Source organism: Chamaea fasciata, unplaced genomic scaffold (genome assembly GCF_029207755.1).
Source record: "Chamaea fasciata isolate MVZ Bird 193981 ecotype frontalis unplaced genomic scaffold, bChaFas1.0.hap1 SCAF_5, whole genome shotgun sequence".
Classification (NCBI taxonomy): Eukaryota; Metazoa; Chordata; class Aves; order Passeriformes; family Sylviidae; genus Chamaea; species Chamaea fasciata.
Window position 1 is genome coordinate 45,257,745 of NW_027094090.1, and position 24,147 is coordinate 45,281,891.

Below are 24,147 nucleotides of genomic sequence, written 5' to 3' on the forward strand. Positions count from 1 at the left end.
TGTGATACTGCTGGGGAGCTCCAAAGTCAGCAGCAAGAACTCCTGGAAGTGGTAAAGCACCCTCTACCAGCTCTCCTGTCAATCTTCTGCACGCCTAAGTGAGAGTTTAGCAGGAAGACAAAGGTTATGTCGTGATGCGGCATTACGCCAGTGGAGAAGCATCACAAGGTAACACCCAATTTTATTGTAGTTTTACTCACTTTTCGGGTTTGATATTTAAACACAAATTACTGGGCTTTAAATGCAAATCTTGCCTCATTTGCAAACAAGGCTTCACCAGAAAGGCTCATTCAAAGAGCCTACATATTCAACTGTTTCTGCTGACCAGGAATACGTAAATGCACATAGATGTGTTACCAGCATTTCAAAGGGATTCTCGTTCTAAAAGAAAAGAAGGTGTCTAAAGAAGATTGCCGCCCTGGGAGAACTGTTTGAGGGCCCATTTGTTTAGAAAGACGCGATTTTCTAGCTGGGAAATACTGGAGTCCTGTAGATGCTATGAGTGTGTGAAGAGAGAAGAAAACCGAAAAATCCGTGTTGGGAGCAAATATTTGCTCCCCGATTCTCCCATCCCTCGTTCTGTAGGGGGCAGCAAAACCGCACCAACCTTTCGGTTTTGGAAGCGCATAAATTAATATCTGCCTGAATAAATTAATATCTGCCTGAATAAATTAATATCTGCCTGAACATCTGGCGCGGTGGGAGGTGTTATGGTCCCTCGGGGGTTGTTGCTGCGATGCGGCCGCGGTAGTTGGCGCAGGCAAAATGATGGATGCTGGAGAGGTGATGGACGCCGGGGTGGGGGCACGTGGGCAAACAAACGCTCCCAAACTAGAGGCTCCTGTTTTCTTGGCAAAGGAAAATCTCCAGGTGGTGCTGTGAGGACTGAGAGCTCCGGGAAGCACCGGCTGGAAAACCACGTACTTCGGAGCTGGCCATGAACCAGCGCGATGTACGGATGTTGTCACGTTATCCTGGACCGAATCCAGCCCACCATCCCGCGCCTGGAGCGGGGTGCAGCAAAGTTATGGCAGACGGAGCCGGGCAGGGCCAAGGCCGGCTCCGGAGCGGGGTCGGGCTGGTGCCGGGCCAGGCGGGGCCGGACCGGGGGCGGGAGGGGCGCTCGGCCGCGCCGCCCCGGGGACCTTGAGCCGAGGGGCCCCGGCAGTCGGCGCCAGGGGCCATGGCGGGCCGGCAGCGGCACCGGCTGCTGCTGGAGAACGCCGAGCAGCTGGTGCTGGTCTGCGGGCGGCGAGAGCCGTACCTGCGGCGGGACGGCGCTGCCAGCCTGGGCGTGCTGCGGGCCGCCAGCCTGGTGGTGGGGCTGTGAGTGCGGGGCCGCGGGGCGGGACGGGCTCTGCTGCGGCCGCGGGGCTCGGGGGGCAGGAGCGCCGTGCAAGGGTGGAAGGCAGTCCCCAAGCGCAGTCCAGGGTTCCCGGGACCATCCTCAAGCTCCACTGGGGGAACAGTCCTGAAGAGGGTGATCCCTGTAGCTTCCATGGGCACGGGGCATAACCCAGGTGCAGGCGATGGCAGTTTGATTGGAGTGAGGGGACGAGTGCCCTGCGGATAGATAGCCGCTGGAGCGACGCTGATCCGCATGCTCGCTGAGCCGCAGGAGGAAAACAGTATTATCTAGCAGGAATTAGAGCGGAACAGTACCAAGGTGTCATTCAGAGGGATCTAAGCAGAGGAGAAGCGTTAGGCAAACAGCTTGAAATGCATGGCATTACCCCAGTGTTTGCTGTGCATCTGTAAAATGAGCAAACCACCTCTGCATGTACAGCTTCAGTCCTGCTGAAGGTCCTGCCCTCCTTGTTCCAGGAGCTCCATTGTTGTGCACTTGACTTTTAGACAGGCTCACCTTCTTTGTTCATTGTGTTTTGCAGGGATGGTTGTATCAAAGCTGTGGGCCAGGCAGATGTTATCCGCAATCAGTTTTCAGAAGCAACGTTTGAAAGGATAATTGACTGCTCTGGGAAGTGCGTGTTACCAGGTAGGTGTGTTTTTATGATACAAAGGAACAGCACTGCCAACAGGTCAAGGGACGTGATCCTGTTACTCTGCTCAGCCCTGGTGAGGCCACATCTGGAGTGCTGTGTCCAGTTCTGACCTCCACAGTACAAGACAGACATGGAGCTGCTGGAGTGAGGCCAGTGGAGGGCTACAAGGATTATGTAGGGTTTGGAGCATCTCTCTTGTGGGGAGAGACTGAGAGAGTTTGGTCTGCTCAGCCTCAAGAAGAGACTCCTGAAAGGGGACTTCATCAATGTCTATAAGTATCTGAAGCGGGGGGTGCCCAGAGATCCAGGCTCTTCTCAGTGGTGCCAAGAAATAGGACAAGAGGCAATGGATAGAAACTGATGCACAGAAGTTCCACCTGAACACGAGGAAGAACTTCTTTACTGTGCAGGTGACTGAACACTGGAACAGGCTGTCCAGAGAGCTAGTGGAGTCTCCCTCGCTGGAAATACTCAAGGGTTCTTTTGGGCTTCATGCTAGGGTTCTGTCTCCTCTTGTTTTGTCTTTGGATCTGTTCCTCTGTATCACAACAGGAATGTAGCTGACCTACAGAGTGACTCTTCAGACTCACTGCTGTTTTCTGTACTCTCTCAGCTCAGTCTCTCCCTCCTGCCCACAGCCGTTTGGATGCAAGGGGGATTTTAAGTTGCATATTCTGCAACTTTGCCTGATGAAAGATCCCCAAAAGATGGGCAAGTCTATTGCATGGTAAACTGTCCAAGTGGTGTTAGTACATGAGCTGTCAGACCTATGGCTCTCTTACAGTGGCCTTGCCATTCAGCAGTGTCAGTTTCAGAGCTTGTAGAAAAGGCTCCCACTGTAGTAAGTGTTGCTAGAGGAAGTCTAGTGTGCTAAGCCCAGCCTAAGCAGTTTGCCTTTTCTAAAAAAGTACAGGCTTAAAGTCTAATGAACTCTTTAAAAGTTTGTTATTTATCCTTTCTTCCACAGTTTGAAAACTTTATTGAAATAACATGCCAAACTCAGCAACTGATGCATTTACCTGGAGACATTTTGCGTAAGGTGTCAGACATATAAAAAAAACTGAGAGAAAATTAATAGCCTCTGAAGAAAGTCCTATTTGGCCTGTTGGATTTTTATTTTTCTCTAACCAATAGAGACTCTTTAGGGGAGCTTCTGTTGTCTATTTTATTTGGTTGCATGTTCATAATCTTTTCTCTTACACAGTGAAGTAACTCAAGTGTACATTTACTTTGTTTTCTTTAGGCCTGGTAGATGCACATACACATCCAGTGTGGGCTGGTGATAGGGTTCATGAGTTTGCAATGAAGGTAACAGCATAAAATTACACAGATGGATTTTTCTTCCTCTTTTTTTTCTTTTTTTTCTTTTTTTTCTTTTTTAATGTATAACTGTTTCTACTTCCTAGTGATTCTCATCTTTCTTTTATAGAAAAATACATGATTTCTGTCAGATAATCTGCCTGAGGGAGGAGGGATGATTTTTGCATACTGATAGGCTGAGAGAGGAGTGTACCTGCATCCTTTGCAGTCACCCTTGATATATTTTTGCATTAATTGAAGCAATACAGGAGTGCCGCCTTCTGTTACCATCTAAGTCTTGATTTTTTCCTTCTTTTTTCTTTTCCACATAAATGAATTTTTAGCTAGAGATCAGTTTTCCCCTTGGACTCAGAGGAAAGCAAATCTTCAGAGTAATTATCTTTATGCCATTTCTTACAACATATCTTCACTTAAGTGTAAGGGAAAGAGAAGAAAAGGGGGAGGGAGGGAGGAAGAATTAATGGGGCTTTTTTTCTCCTCCCTTTGACTCTCTCACTGCAAAGAGACCTCAAGGCATTTTCCAGTATCTCTTGGATGGAAAACGCACTGTTCATAGCTAATTGTGTGTGTGGGGGGTGGTTTTTGTTTTCTTTTCTTTAACCCAAGCTGGCAGGTGCATCCTACATGGAGATCCACCAGGCAGGGGGAGGAATCCATTTTACTGTGGAGCACACTCGGAAGGCCACGGAGGAGGAGCTGTTCACCTCCTTTCAGCACCGCCTTGAGCGCATGCTCAGAGCAGGATCCACGCTGGTGGAGTGCAAGAGTGGATATGGCTTAAACTTGGAAACCGAGCTCAAAATGCTCAGGGTGATTGAACGGGCTAAGAAATCCATGGATATTGGCATTTCCTCAACGTACTGCGGAGCCCACGCCGTGCCCAAGTAATAGGACGTGACCCTTCTCCTGTTAAGTACTGCTGCTTTGCACTGAAAATTGGTTTTTTCTGCCTCACTCCTAAAATACAATGTACTTGAAAAACAACAGCCAGTATTTATAGGAAGCTCTCCTAAAGTTTAATCTGAAGGAAGGCAGGGCAACATTATTTAGTGACTCCTAAATGCCAGCATAGGCTTAGCACAGAACCCCTGCCTGCAGCTGATGCTCACACTGAACATAACACAGATTAGAAGGTTTCCTGTACAGGAAATTCATCTGCTTGCATCTGCTGCTATCCTTCAAGCTTGGTCGCTGCCATGAGATTTTATTTTGGCCAAATTACAACAAAAAATGCCATATTTAATCTTTATATATCTCCATAAAGTAAGTTTAATTATGCTTCCATGCAATGAAGATTTGCATACATCTTATAGCTATGAGATGAAGATTGAATTGTGCTTAAACAATTATTCTGATGGCTCAAGTAGACATGGCATAAAAATCCTTTCTCACTGCTGATTTTTATTTTGCTATGATGAAAATAACATCTTCATGTTACCAGATTTCAGTGTATGAAGGAATTAGTGAGGAGTTTTAGCTAGATATTTTGACATGCCAGGTGGTAAGTTGCTGCAAGACAAGGCATGTGAGATGGAGGCAGGCCTATTATGTGGCGATATTCAAGAGATGTTCATTAAAAGAAAAAAATGCATGCTTCAAGAAAAAAAAAACCCAACCTTTTCTAACATTCAAGAAAACATGACCCAGAAAATATTTTTTTCAATCTAATTCTTGTGTATTTGGAGCAGGATGGTAAATTATCTTTGGTCAATCTAACTATGGAAAATGAATCCTGTATCATCTTCAGTAACTGGAAGATGGTTAAGAATAAAGTAACTAAAATCAGCTGAAGGCAGCAACTACAATTTAGAGGACTTAATGGTAAAACAAAATTGACCTTTCACCCCAGACTCTCTCTATATATTTCTTAGTCCTTCCTTTCTCCCTCCCCTTAAAACCCTTGGCAGGATCTCAGTCAAAATCCTGATAAATAGTCTTTCCCACCAAAATGCTTTGAGCATTTCTGTAAACCAATGAACTTAATTCCAGTATTTTTCAAACATACTAACTCTTATGTGTTAGAAAGGCAGGTGTGCCTTCTCATTCTCTGCACGCTTCGCTCCCCACTGATACACATCAAACATAAAAAATATAGTAGTAGTAAGGATACTGTATTTTTAGTCAGGAGAAAAGATAGTTGGGGATTTAAGGAAATTTCCTGAAGGAAATACTGAGTTATCTGTATTTTCCAGTTTGGGTCTTTTTAAATCCTCTCTTCTCTTTTGAACAAATGTTTGTGTCTAGACTATTTTTCTTGAATTTTATGCTACCCCTCAAACTTAGACTCTGGCTTGGGTTTTCATTTTGACCATGAGGAAATCTGCAGTTCTTCCTTGGTACCCCCCAGTCATCATTTTGAATCAAAGTCATGTTTTGGGGAATGTCTGATTTTTAAAAAACATTATTATTTTTTATTGGCAAGTGATTATTGGGCCCTTTTCAATTTTATCAAGAAATTTTCAAAGTGTTTTCCTGAGCAGAAATTTTCAGCATTAAAACAACAGCTGTTTTGTTTTGCATTTTGGGGCGTTATATCCCTCAAAAAGTGAAACCATTTCTTAGTGTTTCCCTCTGTCTTTTCTTGGCTCTGGCCCTAATCTTTCAGCCCAAATTCCTCCAAGGGCTGCTGAGTAGAATGAGAAAAGGGAGAAGCCTTGGCACAGTCAGAGGGTGAGCAACCCCAATAACTGTTTTAGTGAGAAGGGAATGGAAGAAGGGCTCTACTTTATAACCTTGTTTATAAATTCAGGCAGAATTTGGCTTCTTGAATTTATTGCCATTGCATGGCTCCCAGCTCAGCCATGTGGTACTCCGTAGTGCCAGTGTCTGCATGCCTTACAGGGCCTGAAATGAACATTGAGATTCTCAGGCATTTAGCTGCTGTACATCCCTTGGTCTTAGATATTAAAATTGGAAAATGCTAACTCAACTGAATATTTTGGGATTATTTGCTAGTTCTAAGGCATTTAGTGATCTCTCCTGGGTTCTCTTTATGTAATAGAGGATTCATAAATGATTCTGACTTTGGCAAATCAAATCTTGGGGAGCCCCTGTGGTTAGAAACAGTTATCTGTCCCTCACTCTGATATCAAAGGAGGAGAGGTAAATTAAAAATAAAGACTTATACTGCATATCCCCTTTGAGCTTTGATACTTGCATAAAAATATTGTATGAATACCATTTAACATATTTAAATGCTCATTTACATATTTTAATAGTTATATTTTAGAATACAATATAAAGAGGTCAGAATATATGATTAGGAAAGCAGAAAAAATTGTTTTAAAGTATCACATATCTTTGTTAGCATCCAAGATGCCAGCCTCATTAAAAACATTCAGTAACACAATCTAATATTCTTTGAATGGAAAGTAACTCCTGTTGGAGAGTACATGAATTACAGTGGGGCTTAATTTTTTAATTTGAAGTTTTTTTGAGGGATTCATATATACATAATTTCCTAAGTAATCCAGTAATTGCATATATGGCTTGAGTGTGTGCCAGACTTTGAGGATGTTACTCATACGGCTATGTAACATTTTCTTTTCATTAGAGGGAAAACTGCTACTGAAGCCACAGATGACATTATCAATAACCACCTTCCTAAACTGAAAGAACTCAAACTAAGTGGTGAAATACATGTTAACAATATAGATGTGTTCTGTGAGAAGGGAGTCTTTGATCTGGAATCTACAAGGAGAATACTTCAAGCTGGAAAAGATATAGGGTTACAGATTAACTTCCATGGTGATGAACTCCATCCGATGAAATCTGCTGAGGTACATCTTTCCTAACATTCATTTTTGCTCCTGTGAGAGCCCAGTCTGTGAAAGATTTGGAGTTTTCAAAACTGAGGTTGTCTTTTCTAAGACTTTATGAAATAGACCATCTGATAGAAACAGATGCCAGGAAGAACAGTCCATGTGCAGCTTTGGAGTTAAGGACATGGGAGGAAGCCTTGACCTCTGGGACTAACGTGCACTGGCTAATCAAACATTGACTTTGCTTATCGTCCTCATGGGATACAGATTGGGAAGGTGGATATCCACATCCATACCCAGGAATGACAAAAACGTGGTTTCTACTCAACTTGAAAAATATTTTTTTTTTTGGTTAAATGTCCTCTTAGAAGCAACAAGTCAAATTGCAATGAGCACACTCAGCAGTCTCATTACTCGGATATCAGTATATCCGAGCACACTCAGAGAGGTGGTTTAGTCAAGACTAGGTTCCCAAGTACCTTGATAAAGAAAGTCCCTTTCACACCATGTTTCACCATCATTTAAATATTGCTGTGGGGTCTGCCTGAGCTGTATATGAAAAAAAAACAAAACAAAACAAAACAAACAAACAAAAAAAAAAACCCAACAAAAAAACCCCCCAAAACAAACCAAAAAGCCCCCAAAACTCGGTTGATCATAAAAGCCTATTTGACTTCCCCATTGAAGGCAGCATTCAGTTTTGTGAACTATTTTCTGATGGATCCTTTATCAACAGGAGCTGATAATGCTTTCATCCATGGCTCTCACACAGTTTGTGTGTTAGGCTGTTAAAAACACCACTGAAGGTGTGCTTCTGCTCTGTGGGTGGATAAAGTGATCAACTTTTCCTGCAGTAAATTTTCAAATATTTTGTCTCTGTATTCTGATTGTTCTTTCAAGCATTCTTTACTATTTATCTTCTGGTATATTTTGCATTAATAGTGAATTGTCACTTCCAGTTGTTTAGAAACAACTTTTCAAACTGAATTATTTGAGAATAGTGAGTAATTTGCTTGAAAATTTACTTAGCTTGGAGCTGAACTAGGAGCCCGGGCCATCAGCCACCTGGAAGAAGTTACTGATGAAGGTATTGTGGCGATGGCAAGAGCTAAGTGTGCTGCTGTCCTTCTGCCAACAACAGCCTACATGCTAAGGTAAGGCCACTAGACTGAAGGGAAACTTCTGTAACTGCAAATCCACGTGTGTGGTTTGAGGGTCGTCTAATTTAAAAGTATAAGCATGTATCCATGCCTTAAGGATAGTCCAGGTCAGTGAAGGCAATCACACATACAGAGAACTGAATGAGCCTCCCTCCTTATGTCTTCTTTCTGCTGGAAATCCTCAAAAATCTGTGAGATTGCTGGGAAGTATCACAGCAGATTCAGAGTGGCTTTACAGCAGCTATGGCTAAAACTTCCTAGAGACTGTATTTCCAAGTGCCCACCCTGCAAACATCTACACAGATTAATCTGGGGGCTGAACAATTTTGAAATGGCTATTCTAGATATTGAAGTTATTGAAAACATCTTTTGCATTGTAATTGCTAAGTGAAAAGATCTCTAATTTATGCAGACTAAACTCACAGACTCAACAATTGGGAAGGGACTATTGCATTGCATGTGCCGCTGCTCATATTTTGGAGCCTGTCTTTGAAGCTGTAAGAACTAGAAAATTAGTTTTTTTCAGAAATGAAGATTTTCATCTTGTAAATTCTTAAGAGGCTGAGGTCTGAATAAATACTAGAATTTCAGTGGTCTGGAGCCTGATGGTTGACATTGGCTGCTGCCACATGCTGTTACTGAAAAGCTGTGGCTCACACTTCCCATTTATGTTGTCCATAGGGTGATAGGTATGGATGCAAGGGGAGAATTTGGGCTTTCATCTCCATAAGGATCAGTGTAATTGAATGCATGAATGTAGGCAAACAGAGAGATGACTTTTGCCCTTGTAAATCATTGTATGATAACTAAGCAAATTGTACTGATAATTTTATTTTTCCCACTAGACTGAAGCAACCTCAAGCTAGAAAAATGTTGGAAGAAGGTGTTATAGTTGCTCTTGGCAGTGACTTTAATCCTAATGCGTACTGTTTTTCAATGGTAAGATAATACTGAAACCGTAGAATTAAGAAATTTCTTACTTGCATAACTTGTGTATAGGTCTTGCACACTTCAACTGGTTTCATGTGCACAAGGAGAGCTGCATGCCCCACGCAGACAGCTGACTGTGTTTGTTTGTGTGTATTGGTAGTTTTTGCCAGAAATTCTTGAAATTAGAATGGATTCCATCCTTTATATGCGCTGAGAGGCCTATTCAAAATGCTCTCAAAGCTACTGATTTTAGAGTTCTTGTTTTGGATTTGGCAAAATTTGTGTTGTACAAAACAACTCCTTCTCTCGTGCATGGAAGAAGGAGAGTGCTTAGGGATTTGAAGCATAAACAGCTTTGTGTTCCTGGTAACTCCCATTGTCTCCTTCCTTACCTACTAGCCTATGGTGATGCATCTGGCCTGTGTAAACATGAAGATGTCAATGAATGAAGCACTGGCAGCTGCCACCATTAATGCAGCTTATGCTCTGGGCAAATCAGACACACATGGCTCCTTGGAGGTCGGCAAGCAGGGGGATCTTCTTATCATAAATTCATCAAGGTTTGTTCTTCCATTGGCATTTGAGATGTGTTTCAACCTTAATTATCTTCACTGAATAAAGGGACACTGGTAGCATTTCAGAACCTCTTTCATTTTCCATAATTACTCCAGTGGAAAATAAAGCCTAAGACTTTTGGGGCTGTTATTACAAGTAATCCATGCCTAATTACAGATTACATAGAGATAATATGTGTTTATTTTGTGGAATAAATTCTCTACTGATAGACTCACTGTATTCATGCAGCAAGAGACAACTTCATGTAGACATGGATTAGTGTTTTCCCATTTTCAGGCAAATCTTGTAAAATTGCCAGGTATGCTGGGCATGTGACCTGCTCTTATGCAAGTTTATATATTCTTAAACATCTTGTCTTTTTAGGTGGGAGCACTTGATTTACCAGTTTGGTGGACATGAAGCATTGATCAACTATGTTATAGTTAAAGGAAAAGTCATCTATGAAAATGAGAGGTGTGAGACAATGAGCAGTTACTGAGAGAAGGCGGTATTTTAGTAAGCTACTAAAGTCAAATTGGCACAGAGTGTTTCAAAGCAACAGACAAATCAGATTTGTATTTACTGGTAGATTGTTTGCCTGCTCACCTTATTCAAATAAACCTTACCAAGCCTTACCCTTTTGGTGCATCTCCATGTCCATTGCACTTCTCTCCAGCACAATAAAATAATTTCTAATTGTATCCATCTTAAATAAGACAGTTTCCAAAAATGTTTTCCTATACAATCAATCCATAGTATTACTATATTTGAAAATAACTCAAACAAACTGGCAATGAATAAACAGAGTTTGGATCAGGTGAGATTTACTGGGGAGTGTGATTAAGTAACCTGTGGCAGAGAGCCAGGGGCTCAGGCATGCACATTTGGGATGGCCCTTGGCTGTGTTGAGAGAAGATCACATGCAGTGTTATACAGACGTTCCAGAAAAGACCTAATTTTATTTATTCTAGGCTGAATCTGAAATAACATGAGACATATTTGTTTGTGGAAGTTTGAATGTGATTCTGGTAAATTAAGTATGATAACTTTTCCTCAAAGCTGTGTTGAAACTTAGTTGCCTAATTTTTTAAAAGCACTCTTTCATTTATCTTTCAAGTACTGCTTTTTTCCCCCCCAGCTTGAAACATTATTTAGGAATGGAGTGTGTAGAAGAAAGTATAATACATCTTTGGAGAATTCAAGCTTTTGCAGTATTTAAGCAGAGGGTCTGGGGTAGAAGGGCCTCTGAATACCCATGGACTAAGTATTTTCTTCAGATTTTCAAAAGGATGGTGGCTGCAGAAGCAAAAGGGATTTACTTTCTGAAAGTGAAGTCATAAAATTGCACCTGACAAGCATGAAGAACTTCACATCAAAAATAATTATTGATATAAGCAAGTGACATAACCTGTGATATAGAGCAGAGTGCTTTAGGGAACCAGACCCTTGAGGAAGGACAATGGTCTCATTCTGATTAACAGATATTTGAAAGCCATCATGAACGTGTATGAGCATTATTATGACCTTCTGATCTCCCTGAGCCTTGGGCACATCTATTACCACCCAAAATCTGCAAGCCATCCCCTGTAGTATCTTTCTTCATGCTTTATTTGATCCAACTAGCCAACTAAGTCAGTTTTTAAAACAATGTAACATCATTGCTGCCACCTGATGTGTTTTCTTGCAAGCAGATGTTGTACCAGATGTCGGTGTGAACTTCGTTTTTATAAAGCTTGAAAGAACATCTCAAGTATGTGATTGCACAGTCCATTCTGCCCAAGACAGCCTTCACAAATAATGTTTATACAGGGATTTGGGAAGGCTGCCAGGGAAGGACAGGCATTTCTTAAATGCAGGGTCCAGGCAAGAGTGGTGCACAGGCACGGTGCAAAACCTGAGTCCACCATGCTGCAGTGTGTGCTGGGGATCCCTTGGCCCCAGGCAGCCAAAGGCAGAGGTGAGTGGGAAGCAAGGCCCAGAATCTCTCCTCTGAATGCCCAAGGCATTTGGCAACCTGCTAGGTTGCCAGCAGGCATGAGCCCTCTCCTCAGGGCACATTTAACAGAGCAGGTGTCAGAGGCAGCCCCACACTGGTGCTTTGGCTGTCCCTTGCAGCATAGCCAATAGCCTGGGAAGGCTTTCAGCTTGTGCTGAATGCCCCTCAGGCAGATCAGTACTGCCATGTCATCACTGCATTATGAGGTGAAATCCATGTCCTGACTCTTGCCTTGCAGAATAAAGCCTGTGCCAGAGGTCAGTGTTGTGACAGAGAGCATACTCAATCATGATCCCATCTATGGGGACAGGGGCCTCGGCAACAGGCAGAGACCTAGTGAGCCACGGGAGAGTAGGTTTTGGTGCTATTGCCTCAGTACTGGTTCACATTCACTAGTCCTACACCTCCTCTGGCCCCTTTGTCACCTGTCCCACTTCAAAATTATGCTTTTGCTTTACATTTTCATCATCACACACATGACAGGAAGATAGATTGCTACGGCTGTATGTGAAGCCTCAGTTTATTGATTGCAGGTGTGAGCCCATAGCTCTTAGAAAGCTGCATTAAATGTAGTCCATCACCAGAATATAATATACTTGTTCTGGAGCAATGATCTCCATAGGACATCCCTATGCACACAGCTTTTCTGATTTGTGAAGCACCTGCTCTAAAAATACTCCTGTTATACAAGGGCCTGTGTCTCACATATAATCTGCAAAAGAGAGAAGAATCAAGGGTAAAGATAATCTTGCTTGTGGCAAAATGAAGGGGATCATAGCAGTTACCCAAAGGGGGAGAAGAAAGGTAAGGATATCAAACTTAGGCTGTTTGGTATCATTGGCACACATGGAGAGAAAACAAACAGAAAGTTGACAAAACAAATAACTGATTTCAGCAGGAGTCTGAATGATTTGTATTCAGAAGTTCATGAAATTCAGTCAAAACCACACTATGATGACAAAGTTGTGTTTTACACATGAGGAAAACAGTGAGACTTTTCTTTATTTGTGCTTCTGAGCTAGACAGACAGGTCCTCTAGGTCACCTGGAGAAATCACATTGAGTTTGAGTAGAATGGCCATGCTCAGGTAAGGTTCTAGAAGGGATCTGCTCTCTTCCAGAGGATCACAACTCTTAAAGTTCATTCTGATGCCTGTGGTCATGACTATCATCTGCACTCATTCTCAGTGATCCCAGGGAGAAAGCTGTAGGTGAAATGGGTCTTGATTCAGGGATGTGTTCCCTCCTGTACTTTTCAATGTAAGGTTTAGCCACTTCCCACACCTGTGAAACAAGATTGTGAAACAGCACAGTCAGAGGCAAAGAAAAGGTCAGCTAAGACATCAATGCATGCGTTCAGGAAATGCTGAAGAAAAGTTATTGGGTGGGATACGCTGTATGGGAGAAACAGAACCAGAGAGGCAGATAGAGCAAGGTTTAGGGAAGAATGTGTGGAAGGAGTTGACATGGGATGGGAAAGGATACAGCTCCAAAGGGACAAGGTTAAAGGATTCAAGGCAAAAATACTTTGTCTTGTCTTATTACCAGGCTAATGCTCCCTGTGCAATAGCTGGGAGAGAGTCACTGCTACTGGCTACAGAACCACCTGACCATGAAGAGGATTGGGCAGCAAAAACAGCAGCTGGCATGGACAAAGGAAAAGGGTTCTAGATAATCCTATGCACTAGTCAAAAGCCAGCACTTGCCTTCTGCTCCACGAGCAGCCTGTGAGCTGCTTCAATGTCTGGGGCCATGAAGCGATCCTTTATCCAGGGCCTGTAAAGAGACATTGGGCAAACATTAACCCCCACTGCCAGCAGCTGCTCTCCAGGCAGGCAACCTCTGGGGAAAGTGTTTATCTGATCTTACCTCACCACAGAGCGCACAAGGTCGTAGACCTTCTCCAATGGGGTTGTCGTTCTCAGAGGGCGGAGGAATTCAATGCCCTGGCAGGCAGCGAGCAGCTCAATAGCCAGGACTGGGAAACCAGAACAGCAAAAGGGACGTTTGGCAGGCACAGCTCAAGGCAAGGTTTCCTCTGTAAAGCTATCCCTGGCCTTTGTTCTCACTAATATGATATGGTTCAGGCAATGTGAAAAACCAGTGGATCCACACTCCCCAGAGAGCCAGATCAGTGGCAGGATCATTTCATGGATGATGCTGGGTGCAGTATCCAGCATTTCAGCAAGCAGATTTTGGATGCTCTGCTGTACAGACCTTTCAAGTGTACCGGGAACTCCTGGTCACCAGCCTTAAATCCCTAGAAATCTCTTCCAGGGTAACTTGAATACTCAAATTAATGTCCATCATAAATCAGAAAACTTTTTTAGCACTGAGAAAAGAGGAGCCTGAGCTACAAACCAAAGTTCTCCCTCTAAACCTTGCCAGAGCCCACACGAAAACAGCAATAAAATGACAGCACTTTAGAAGAGAGTCTTCTGTCTGGAGAAGTTTGCACTGTACCTGCCTACCTCACACCTGATCATTATTGGTATTAGCTCCTCATTTTCATGATCCAAGGTCTGTCTGAAAATCAGAATTTTAATTTTACCTTGTTCCACATGTTCAATAACTCTCAAAGCTTTTCTTGCAGCCCATCCTCCCATGGACACATGATCCTCTGTAGCAGCACTCGTTGAGAGAGAATCCACAGAAGAGGGGTGGCACAAGGCTTTGTTCTCAGACACTGCAAAAACCCAGCACAATGAATGTAGGACAGAATAGGCATGAAACAGCAGAAGCAAAGGACAACATGGAGATAAGAGCACCTTGGGTCCAGCTACTGCTCCTCTTTCGAAGACGCGTCAGTATTTTACCTGGACTGAGTAATTTGTAACAACCACCTTGAAAACTACCATTGCCTCTGAAAACAGTAGCCAACAGCAGTCTTTAGATGCAAATATTAACCAAATACGGAATGATGGCTTACTCTTCACTCCCTCATCTCCAGTTTGAGTTGCTGTGGCTCAAAGGCCTGGAGGAAACTGAAGAGGAAGAGCAGACAGCGTAACTGAAACACTGCCTGTTGCTCTAGGGCAACTCCCTGTAAAGAGCATTGGCTCCCTCTGGTTTTGGTCATGAATATCACCTCTCCCCTGCTTTCAAGAATACAGCTACAGATCAGCATCTGGTCTACTCATTGCAGCTGAGGCACTTTCAGAACTTCCTCTAGAAAGATGGGGGAATGAAATACAAACCCTCTCCCTCCCTCACCTCACTACAAGGCTGCCCGTGTCCCTGAGGGTGACACACTCCAGCTTTGAAAGCCAGGTGCAAGGTCTGGAGTAAGTTTCCATGCTGCATCCAAAAGCAACAGGCATATGGCTGCAGGAGAGGCTTTAGGCACCATTCAGTAACAATCTGAGGTTGAGAATTGCTCTTTAAAAGAGAAAAAATGAAGTCTACATTCACAGCACTCTGGCTGCACTCGGCCTTTTCTTTCTGAAGCCCAGCGGGATGCTGTGTAATGCCCTTGCCAAATTAGTGCCTTCAGAAAACCAACAGGAGCAACAGAGAGGTGGTGACATCAATTGCAAATAGGCTGGAGTGACAGTCTAGGACCAGAGTCCAGCTGGCACATTCAGGCAGGTGACAGCAGGTTCCAGAGAAGCTGCATGTGACCACTGCAAACAGCTCGGTCTGGCAGGGACAGAGCTGCTGGAGCAGGGGCAGACAGACACAACCAGTGGTGTTGCAAAATATATGCAAATTTTTTTCAGATTTATCTACTAACCATGAGAATGAAAAACATTAGCTGGTACACAAACAACCCAGAAGCTGGCAGAGTGATTTGAAAAATATTGGTGATTAAAAAAAGGTTAAGAAAAATAAAAGGAACTCAAACTTCAGATAAAATCCTGGCTGTTTTGATCAGGATGAGATGACTTTGACCCATGGACTTCTAGTGTTAGCAGAGGCAGGGCTGTAGTTTTCATTTCCCACAGCAGAAATCACAAACACCCCAGAATCTGTCACTCCAGATTGCAGAAGTGTGCAGTGAAACCTGAAGCCATGCAACCAGCTGAGGGCTGGGGCCATCCTAAACTCTCCCCAGCTAAAAGGTAAAGGTTCTGGCCCTTAAACAAGGGGATGAGCATTTCAGCTCCTCTTCCAGACCCACTTCCCAAACCAGCCTCTAGGTAGGATTCCCCTAGCACACTGATTTAGTTAATTCACTTGTTTTTCTGCAGAATGTTTATCTACACATTTATCTGATATCCTCTGTTCCCATGTTTGTTTGTAACTTTCAAAATTTACTCTCTTCCCATAGCATGTTTACCTTTATATTGGCTCATGCTTCCCTGAACCTATGAACTGTAGTATCCCAGCAGCCAGCGGGCTTCTTGTTGCCTTAGCCATGAGTTCTAGAGGAAAAACTGAATTAATGTTTAATTTCAGTGTGCTTCCCCAATAGCCAGCCCTGTGAACTCCCATCTTCTGAGGACTGTGGGGTGTGATACTGATGTGCAGACCAGGCTGTCAAGTGACCCAGTACTGAGGGCATCAGACCACCTTTGTGAGAAGCCTTCCCAACAAAGCCCACTAATAGTTTGCTCAGAGCACTGAACATGCCCAAGGGTCGGTGCAGAATAAGGAAGCTTGAGCTGAAATATTGCAGTTTCACCCAACACTCATACTTTACAAGACAGCACAGAACACATGGAGAAGAGACAGAAAACAGGAGCCAGATACCTTTGTGTCCACTATTAGATTACATCTGTCTTGAAAAAAATCAGTCTTTCGCGCTTGCTCTCTCTACGGTATTGCTCAAGCACTCACCCAGGGCAGCTGCTGTGCAGTGTGCAATCATGAAGCCTGAGTTCAGACCTCCTTCAGTGACTAAAAATGCAGGCAGTTCACTGAGTGAGGGGTTGCAGAGCCTCTCAATTCTTCTTTCACTAATTGCAGCGAGTTCATGCACACCAATTGCTAAATAGTCCAGAGCCTAGAAAAGAAGATCTCATTACACCAGACAATAAAAACAAACAAGCAAAAAAACCAAACCAGAATTTTTTTTTTTCCTTTCTTCAAATGCTGAATTACCTTTGCAGGATATTCCCCATGAAAATTCCCTCCAGAAATGGTCTCTTCTCTTTCAGCAAACACCATCTTTAAGGAGAAGTTAAGGCCCACATGAGTGAAATGCAGTTTACATGAGTGATACCTGCCAGTAATTGGAATATCTTAACCGAAGGAGCGTTTGTGCCAACAGGCTTTTATTTGCATGCACATTTTATTGCATCCACACTTCCACTTTTCAGGAAATAAAGACACAATCTCAGTTCTTCAAATTTGTAGGTACAATTTTGACATGTATTTTTTTCAAATAAGCTACATAAAGGGAGGTCTTTGATAGAGGCTGCAAAAAATCGCATCTGTTTAGATCCTAGCATAGATTTTCAGTTCCTTGATAGATCCTTTCCATGACAGTTACAATTATAGACAGATTAGAAGCAATAATGCTTATCAGCAATTGATATGATGCTATGTACAGCATCATTACAGTGATGACAGAAATCCTTCAATGCGGTCATAGAGAAAGGAAGAGAGGTTGCTGTTGCAAACAATGGCAGATGTTGACCAAAGTCAGTTATGACCTTTTGCCCCTTGTGCGAGTAATTATACAGAAGAAAAGAATAAAAAAGGCCAAGCAGAATTTTATCCAGTAATAAAGTAATCCAAAAGATACAGGGTTGTCCGTGGCACTGTTGATTTCTGTTGTTATTATGTCCTTCACAAAAGCAATTGTATCATTTACAATTCCATGGACCTAGAACAAAAGACATAAGTGCCTGAGCTCAGTATCTACACTTAGTTCACCTTCAGGATGCTGACTGAACTGCAGGGACCTTCTTTCCCCACATCCCACTCAACCTTCACACATGGAAGATGGGCTTGGATTTGCTTTTAACATCAGGAGCATCACTGACAATCCTAGAAAGATGGTATTTACTATTATTGTGGCAGTTTTGCCAAAAGAGTAATCTGAATATGGCATTTTTTACTTATTTGGATTGGTTTACCTAAATGGAAGATATTTACACAGTGGCAGAAGTGTTATGAGGGAAGAAGTAGCCTTATAAAGACTCACAGAAAACAAAACCTCTTATTAATTAATTAACTTCCATTAATTCCACTGATTTAATAGTTTTGCCCTTGTTAAAACACATAGGATTGAGCTCTTCCAATATGTCTGAGATACCAGACTCTCCTAGCTTTTGGAAACACCCAGTTCATGTTATTAACACCAATGCAGAAGAAAATCCCTAAAAAATCTGCAAGCATGGAAGCCAGCACTTTCCCTCTGCTTCTGACCCCTGGCCTCTTCCAGATCTGGACACAGCTTTGTTAGATGCTGCCCGATGTGTACATGCACGTGATCAACAAGTTACACGTCTCCATTAACACTACTGTGAAGCAAAGAAGAAGAAAAATAAAGCCACTTCCTCTAACAGTGTCAGAGAGCATATAACTGACTGTATTTCTGAGGTGGAAATTTCACCATCATTTATCTATTGTGAAGGAATGATCCAAAAGTCAGTCTTTACCTGAGGGCAGCAGCGCATTGTGTACGCGTCCTGAACCCGGTCACAGAATCTATGGCTCTCTAGAAGACACAAGGAGGGCAAAACCCAAATGTTGCTTACACAAAAGCACTGTGTCCTGTTGAAGGACCCAGCCTGTCCTGGTAACCTGAGAGGGTGAAGGTTAAGATTGTTCACCTGCTATTTCCGATGGATGATGGTCAGAATCTAGAAGGGACCTGAATCGAAAGGCCACTTCAGCCTGCCCTCGATGCGGGCGCACTGCATGGATATCTAGTAAGATAAGGTACACTGTCAGCCTGCGCCTCTCTGGCCAGGAGATGTTAAGCAAACAGACAGGCAGGGCCCAGTACCCACCAGTGTCAAAGGCCCTCGTTGTACCCTTCAGGACTTCGAGTGTAAGGGCAGCGATGATGTCAGCTTGCCTTGCTATGGCCCCGGCTCTTTCAACCGCCTCACATCCCAGCGAGGTGATCATTTGTGTCCCGTTGATGAGGGCCAGACCCTTCAAAGGGAGAGCTGATGTTAAGCAATTTCATTGCAGCTATTCCACGCTGTGACAATTCCCCATATCTATGATAACTCTCTCTCTCATATGACGGAGTTAAAGATCTTTGCCTAGCTTTTTGGACCATCCTGAAATCATAAAATGCCCAGTTTGACTGAGCATCTTTGCTACATAAAGTGTCAATGCTTGTGACCCCATTAAGTCACTGCAGACATCCTTGGAGCACCGGTAGTTCCAAGCAAGTCAGATACCTGCTTCAAGTCAGTCACCTGACCTCCTGTTATGGCCAAAGGGCAGATAGGTACCTTGAAGGTGCCTCTTAGCTGTTTCAGGATGGTATAAAGTATTTCTGAAGAGGCTATCTGTCTCCACTGACCACAGAACCAATCTGAACACCAAGCTTGGGTCTGACATTTCAAGTCCAGTAGGGTAACACTAGGAGTGGTGAATCCCACTCTTGACAACACTTCATCATTATCTTCTAAAGCTTGATTTTAAATTATTATTAATTCATGTAATGCTTTTATTGTATATATAAAGAAAATAGTGATTGATTATGCTCATTTTCATCAGTTGGCATCATTATACTTTATTACCTCTTTTGGTTTCAAGGTAATTGGTTTCAGTCCATGGGCTTCCAGGACCTGTGAAGGAGTTAAATGCCAAGGTAATTAATGAAAAACACTTTTCAGTCACTAAAGTCACAAAACTAAGTCACTAAAACTTAAAGGTTTCCATGAACAGAAATATTAAAATATTTCTTAAGTGATGGGAGAAAAAGAGCTTTATATCACAAACATATATCTTCTACTGCTGGGCTAAACAAAGGGCTTCCAAACCAGCAGCTCATTTCCTAGTGCCAATACAAGAAGGTAGCAGGAACACTGAAGCAAGATATATGTCACTGTCATAGACTATTAACATCTACTGTGTTAGATGATAGGAGAGGGCAATAGGAAAGAAGGCTGGAAACCTCTTGGGAAGGCAGTTCTGCCTACACCCTGCCTCATAGCATTTTGGCTTGGCATAAATTATTCCTTTTTTAAATGGTCCCTAATCCTTTCTATATAAAATCTCTAGTGACAGGAGGAGTCCAATCCAGTTTATTCTGTACATGTCTACTCTATAGCACAATAGCTCGTGCGGGAAATGGAGAAACAGCACAACCTATTTCTCATTTAATCCTCTCACCCTGTCCAATGGAAGAGGTAATGCATCTCAGAAGTGTACAGCTATAACTTCTAGTCTTGAAGGTCCAGGACACACTGGACTGTTTCCTCCTTCCTTCTCTCCTTATGTAGTTCTCAATCCTTCTCCAGTCCCTAGTGATGTACACCTATCAACCCATGAAAGAGTCTGGTATTCAAATATTCATGGAGAGGAGTTATAGGTGAAAGACTCTGTGAAAGACTTTGGAGGGGCTGGACTTAGAGATACTTAACACAAGATCAATCTGTTGATGTGTTAGTGGCAGAATAACAACAGATTAGAAACTAATTCCATTGTAACATTTCCATCTTGTGAAGGAGAATGATATATAGGCTCCTTGTAACCCTAGTTAATTTATCAAAAATGAAATATCCAAACCTGTGTATTCACTTAAAGCCACTATAAAATCAGTAGAAATTTTACTGCTAAGATCTTGCCTCCAGTGAATCTCCACGTGCTCTCAGAATTTGAGAGGTGATCTTGGATTTTTTAGAAAAGCATTGATGCTCATGGAGCTGAAGATACAGTAATAATCCTTTCACAGTTGGCATCATATCCTGTCCCTTTCTCCAGTTCATAAATGATGTCACTGTGGTATCTTGTATAACAGTACTACGGCATGATATTTCTTTAGGGCTCAATAACATGCTGCTTATTTATGTGTGCTCCAGAGACTTGTGGGTCAGTTCTTGCATACTGCCTGGATCCACCTTCCTCAAATTAGAGGCTGAGTAGCTAAAGACAACCTAGTCCCAATTCAAACTGGTAGAGAAAATCCAAAGACTTTTACATGTTATTGATTTGAGCAAAAACTCTCTTTCTCTCAAAGCTACATGCAATTTGAAAAATGAGTCAGCAAGCAGAGAAAAACTATCAGCTGCATGAATCTTACATATTTAGCATCAGCCCAGCCACTCTTCGGGGACCACATCTTTCCCTCTCCAATTAATCCCAGAGCAAGATGAGAGAGAGGGGCCAAATCTCCGCTGGCTCCAACTGTCCCTTTCTCTGGGATATAAGGAAGGCAGGATGCTAGAAAGAAAAAAAAAATCACTTCTTTTAGAGCCTTCCTTTGATACACTCTTTGGAAAACAAAGAAGCCAGTTCGTAAGTGTGGTCACAGTAACAGCCCACAATAATGGACAACGGCACCAACAGGACTACTCTCCTTGCAGCTTTAGTACTGATCTCTCACAACTACCAGGTTGAAAGATGAACATCTGCATCTTGACCCATTGAGTTACACCCTCTAACAAAGCAGTTAAAAGGGAAAAAAAGGGAAAGGAAGATTTTCTTTAAACATTTTTTTTTACCATTAAACACTTCAATAACTTGCTCGAGGGTTTCTAGGGATATTCCACTGTATCCTTTGGCTAGGACATTGATTCTCAGTGCCAACAGCATGCGAGTTCTCTCTGGGGTCAAAGGTTTCCCCACACCTGAAACAGTAACGGAACCCTCTGGGTTATTCACCCACTACCAACAAGGGCAGAAAAGGGAAACACCAAGCAATCTCTCGTTACCTGCAGAATGTGAACGAACCAAGTTCACTTGAAGCTCCCTACAGAAAAAAAAATATGTTAAACCTCAAAAAAAAGTCTCATCAGGTTTTATTTTGCACAAAACAGAAGGAATTCCTGAAAAAGCTCTCTCATTTAATCCCAGCTACAGGGTCAAACTGCTACCTCTTCTTTCTTTCCTGAAAAGATAGGACAGAGAAGGCTGCACACACAACATACCTCAGATTCCTGTTTGGGATGACAGTCCTGGCAAACTTTCCAAAACCCGTGGTGATTCCGTAAACAACTGCAAGAAATGTACACTGCTGGTTAAGGAGGAAACTTGATGAAATTTTCTAAACAATAAATAGTTAAAAGCAAAAATATTTACCCGTCTGTTCCTTTACAATCCTTTCAATCACTTCTCGTGATTGTTTGACTTTAGTTTCAGCTTCGGGCGTGAGCTAAAACATAAGTAGTTTAAATATTAGCTTATTTGTCATTATTTAGGCGTAGAAAAATAAACGTAATTTTTAGCTGCATTTGTTCAGAATTTTTACCTTTATCTTGTAGAGTCCCTTTCCTAAATTGACCAAGTCCTCCGTTGTTAAGCTGTTGCCATCTAAAGAAATATACTACACCAAAGAACCACCTTTTAGTTTGGGATACGGATACATATAAAGTTGCTTAATAATCAGTACAAATAAAAAATACAGTCAAAACTCAGCAATGACAGGAAGTTTCTTCATGCTTATTCACAACACAGGGACCCAGCTAACAAAAACACAATAAGTACATTGTAGTTTAATTTCCTAGACCCAGCCAACCTAATAGCCCCTGCTTTTGTGAATGCTGCACTGGCTGAACTCTCAGCATTTTCTGGTGAGTAGCAGGATTTTTGACTGAGTTGTAAAATCACTGGTGATTCCTACCTGTTCTGGTTCTCGGTATTTGCTGTATCTGAAAGTTTTGTAAAGGAAAAAGGGCAGACAGGATTGTACAGGCAGTGACCGCTTAATTACAGCTGGCAACGTGTTTTAAGAATGAAGGAACTCTAAAAAACGCAGGCAATCTAGAAAATACTAAGTCTGTAATTGTAAAAACTTCACAAAGCACTCAAAAAGGATACAAATGAACTCCTTCTGGCTGAGATGGTATGAAATCTGGAGACATTATATCTCCTTCTATAACTAGAAGAAATATGCAGAATAAACACGTACAGGATTAAATCGTATTCTTCACATAAGCTAATTTGTTATTTAACACAATTCACAGCAGTAAGAATTCTAATTTCCAGTTAGCAGCCCTGAACATACTTGCATGCTTCTGGGAAAGTAACAAGGAAGTATGTATTTGTTTAAGATATTCTAAAGGCTAAGGCAGAACAGCTTACACCAAATATGACAGTAGATACAGAAGATGTATACAGAATCCTGTACCTTCTAACTTTTATGTAGTTCTGTTCCTAAAAATTAAATATTCTTAAATTATTGGGCATTTTTCCATAAAAGCTGTAGACAATCTCTTAGGTGCAATTTTAGATGAATCTAGATAAAGCCACAGTTTGCTGTCTCAGATGACAACACAGTCACTCTACAATGCAATGCTTAAGGCTTAGCTTACCAACTTCAACAAATTCATTGTCCTCTAGAGCATCCCCCACGGTATCATCAAGATCCAGCAAGCCAAGTCCCTTGCACCTTCGAATGTAAAACTTTACTTCTTCCACTGAGGCAAATCCCCCATTGTCAGGTTTGTTTTTCATGTACCGTCTCACAGCTTCCTTTCCCAGCCACTCAATGGTGTTTGTGGAGCTCAGGCATGGCACTGCCAGCCATTCTCCTCGGACGTGCACCGTGTACCTCGGCATGCTTTCTCTCCAAAAATTGTTCCTTGACCAGGAAGGGCTGCAGCGTGCAGCAGCCTCACATTTGCTAGAGCTCAGCATTGCAATTGGATAGAGGCAAAAACCCACCCTCAAAATCCTCACCTTTGTAAACAGACGAGATCAACGTGTTAGGCTGACTTTGTCCAATCAAACCAAACCCCAGGAACACACCCTTTTCACAGAAAGGCACTTCCCCCCCCCCCCCCCCCCCCCCCCCCAGCTATTGCCACAGGAATTTTATTCCAAAGATCACGTCAGGAATACAGAAACGAAAAACCAAGATCTGAAGCTTATGTACCAGGAATAGATAAACCGGACTATGATTTTAACTGTTCTAAAAATGTAAGGGTTTAACAAGAATCAACAGCTATTGCCGAGCAGTAAATCACACTAACAAATACCTCCATGAGGGACAGGGTTGCAAGAGAGGCACCTTGGGAATATGGGTTGCTCATGGCTGCTAGGACTGAAAGAAGATTGTGTTACACTTTTACAGCTCTAACCAGAGCAGGATTAAAGCAGGTAGTAGAGGCAGCAAGCCTGCTTTATTCGGTCCCATGCTCAAGTTTGAAAACATAATTGTTTATTGTAGGTAAAAGATTAATTTCTACAGCCTTTTCCCTTATGCTTTGGAAGATGTTACTAGAACAAGTTTCAAGAAATACTAGGCCACAGCTGCACACTATCAAGCCTGGTGCTGCTGTGTCACACTTCCTTTGCAGGCAGAAGATGCAAAGAGGAAAAAATGTGGAGAGAGTTGTTGAGATGGTGCCA

The 24,147-nt window shown here is 42.5% G+C and overlaps 2 protein-coding genes across 4 annotated transcripts; one reads left to right on the forward strand and one right to left on the reverse strand.

Moving 5' to 3' along the window:
• Positions 1-935: 935 nt before the first annotated feature.
• Positions 936-10,740, forward strand: AMDHD1 (amidohydrolase domain containing 1). 2 transcript variants are annotated; one of them, XM_066183407.1, is made up of 9 exons: positions 936-952; positions 1,890-1,996; positions 3,247-3,311; positions 3,930-4,207; positions 6,877-7,102; positions 8,114-8,238; positions 9,090-9,183; positions 9,574-9,734; positions 10,114-10,740. In XM_066183407.1, coding segments are annotated over exons 1-9 (1,173 nt in total). In that variant the 5' UTR covers positions 936-950; the 3' UTR covers positions 10,229-10,740. The 2 variants fall into 2 exon arrangements, with proteins under 2 accessions (XP_066039504.1, XP_066039503.1); XM_066183406.1 differs by lacking the exon at positions 936-952 and adding an exon at positions 1,145-1,326.
• Positions 10,741-12,213: 1,473 nt separating this feature from the next.
• HAL (histidine ammonia-lyase) lies at positions 12,214-23,375 on the reverse strand. 2 transcript variants are annotated; one of them, XM_066183408.1, is made up of 20 exons: positions 23,109-23,375; positions 22,615-22,675; positions 22,418-22,445; positions 22,046-22,120; positions 21,877-21,949; positions 21,726-21,792; positions 21,510-21,547; positions 21,300-21,425; positions 20,879-21,018; positions 19,374-19,421; positions 18,627-18,774; positions 18,447-18,542; positions 18,273-18,331; positions 17,414-17,494; positions 16,768-16,833; positions 16,504-16,669; positions 14,276-14,410; positions 13,594-13,702; positions 13,431-13,500; positions 12,214-13,008 (listed from the first exon to the last, which is right to left on the reverse strand). In XM_066183408.1, exons 1-20 carry the CDS (start codon positions 23,353-23,355, stop codon positions 12,859-12,861), a joined length of 1,983 nt encoding a protein of 660 aa, XP_066039505.1. In that variant the 5' UTR covers positions 23,356-23,375; the 3' UTR covers positions 12,214-12,858. The 2 variants fall into 2 exon arrangements, with proteins under 2 accessions (XP_066039505.1, XP_066039506.1); XM_066183409.1 differs by lacking the exons at positions 12,214-13,008; positions 13,431-13,500; positions 13,594-13,702 and adding an exon at positions 16,004-16,088 and having other exon boundaries at positions 14,330-14,410.
• Between the last annotated feature and the right edge of the window lie 772 nt (positions 23,376-24,147).

Bases quoted from the DNA above. Each gene is read 5' to 3' on its own strand.
- AMDHD1 (XM_066183406.1), top strand. From the start codon at position 1,184: ATGGCGGGCCGGCAGCGGCACCGGCTGCTGCTGGAGAACGCCGAGCAG. The intron at 7,103-8,113 runs GTACATCTTTCC...AAATTTACTTAG, and splicing joins ATCCGATGAAATCTGCTGAG to CTTGGAGCTGAACTAGGAGC. The intron at 9,184-9,573 runs GTAAGATAATAC...CTTACCTACTAG, and splicing joins ATGCGTACTGTTTTTCAATG to CCTATGGTGATGCATCTGGC.
- HAL (XM_066183408.1), bottom strand. From the start codon at position 23,355: ATGCCGAGGTACACGGTGCACGTCCGAGGAGAATGGCTGGCAGTGCCA. The intron at 18,332-18,446 runs GTGAACAATCTT...TGTGTCTTCTAG, and splicing joins TCATCCATCGGAAATAGCAG to AGAGCCATAGATTCTGTGAC. The intron at 17,495-18,272 runs GTAAAGACTGAC...CTTTTGTTCTAG, and splicing joins CAATGCGCTGCTGCCCTCAG to GTCCATGGAATTGTAAATGA.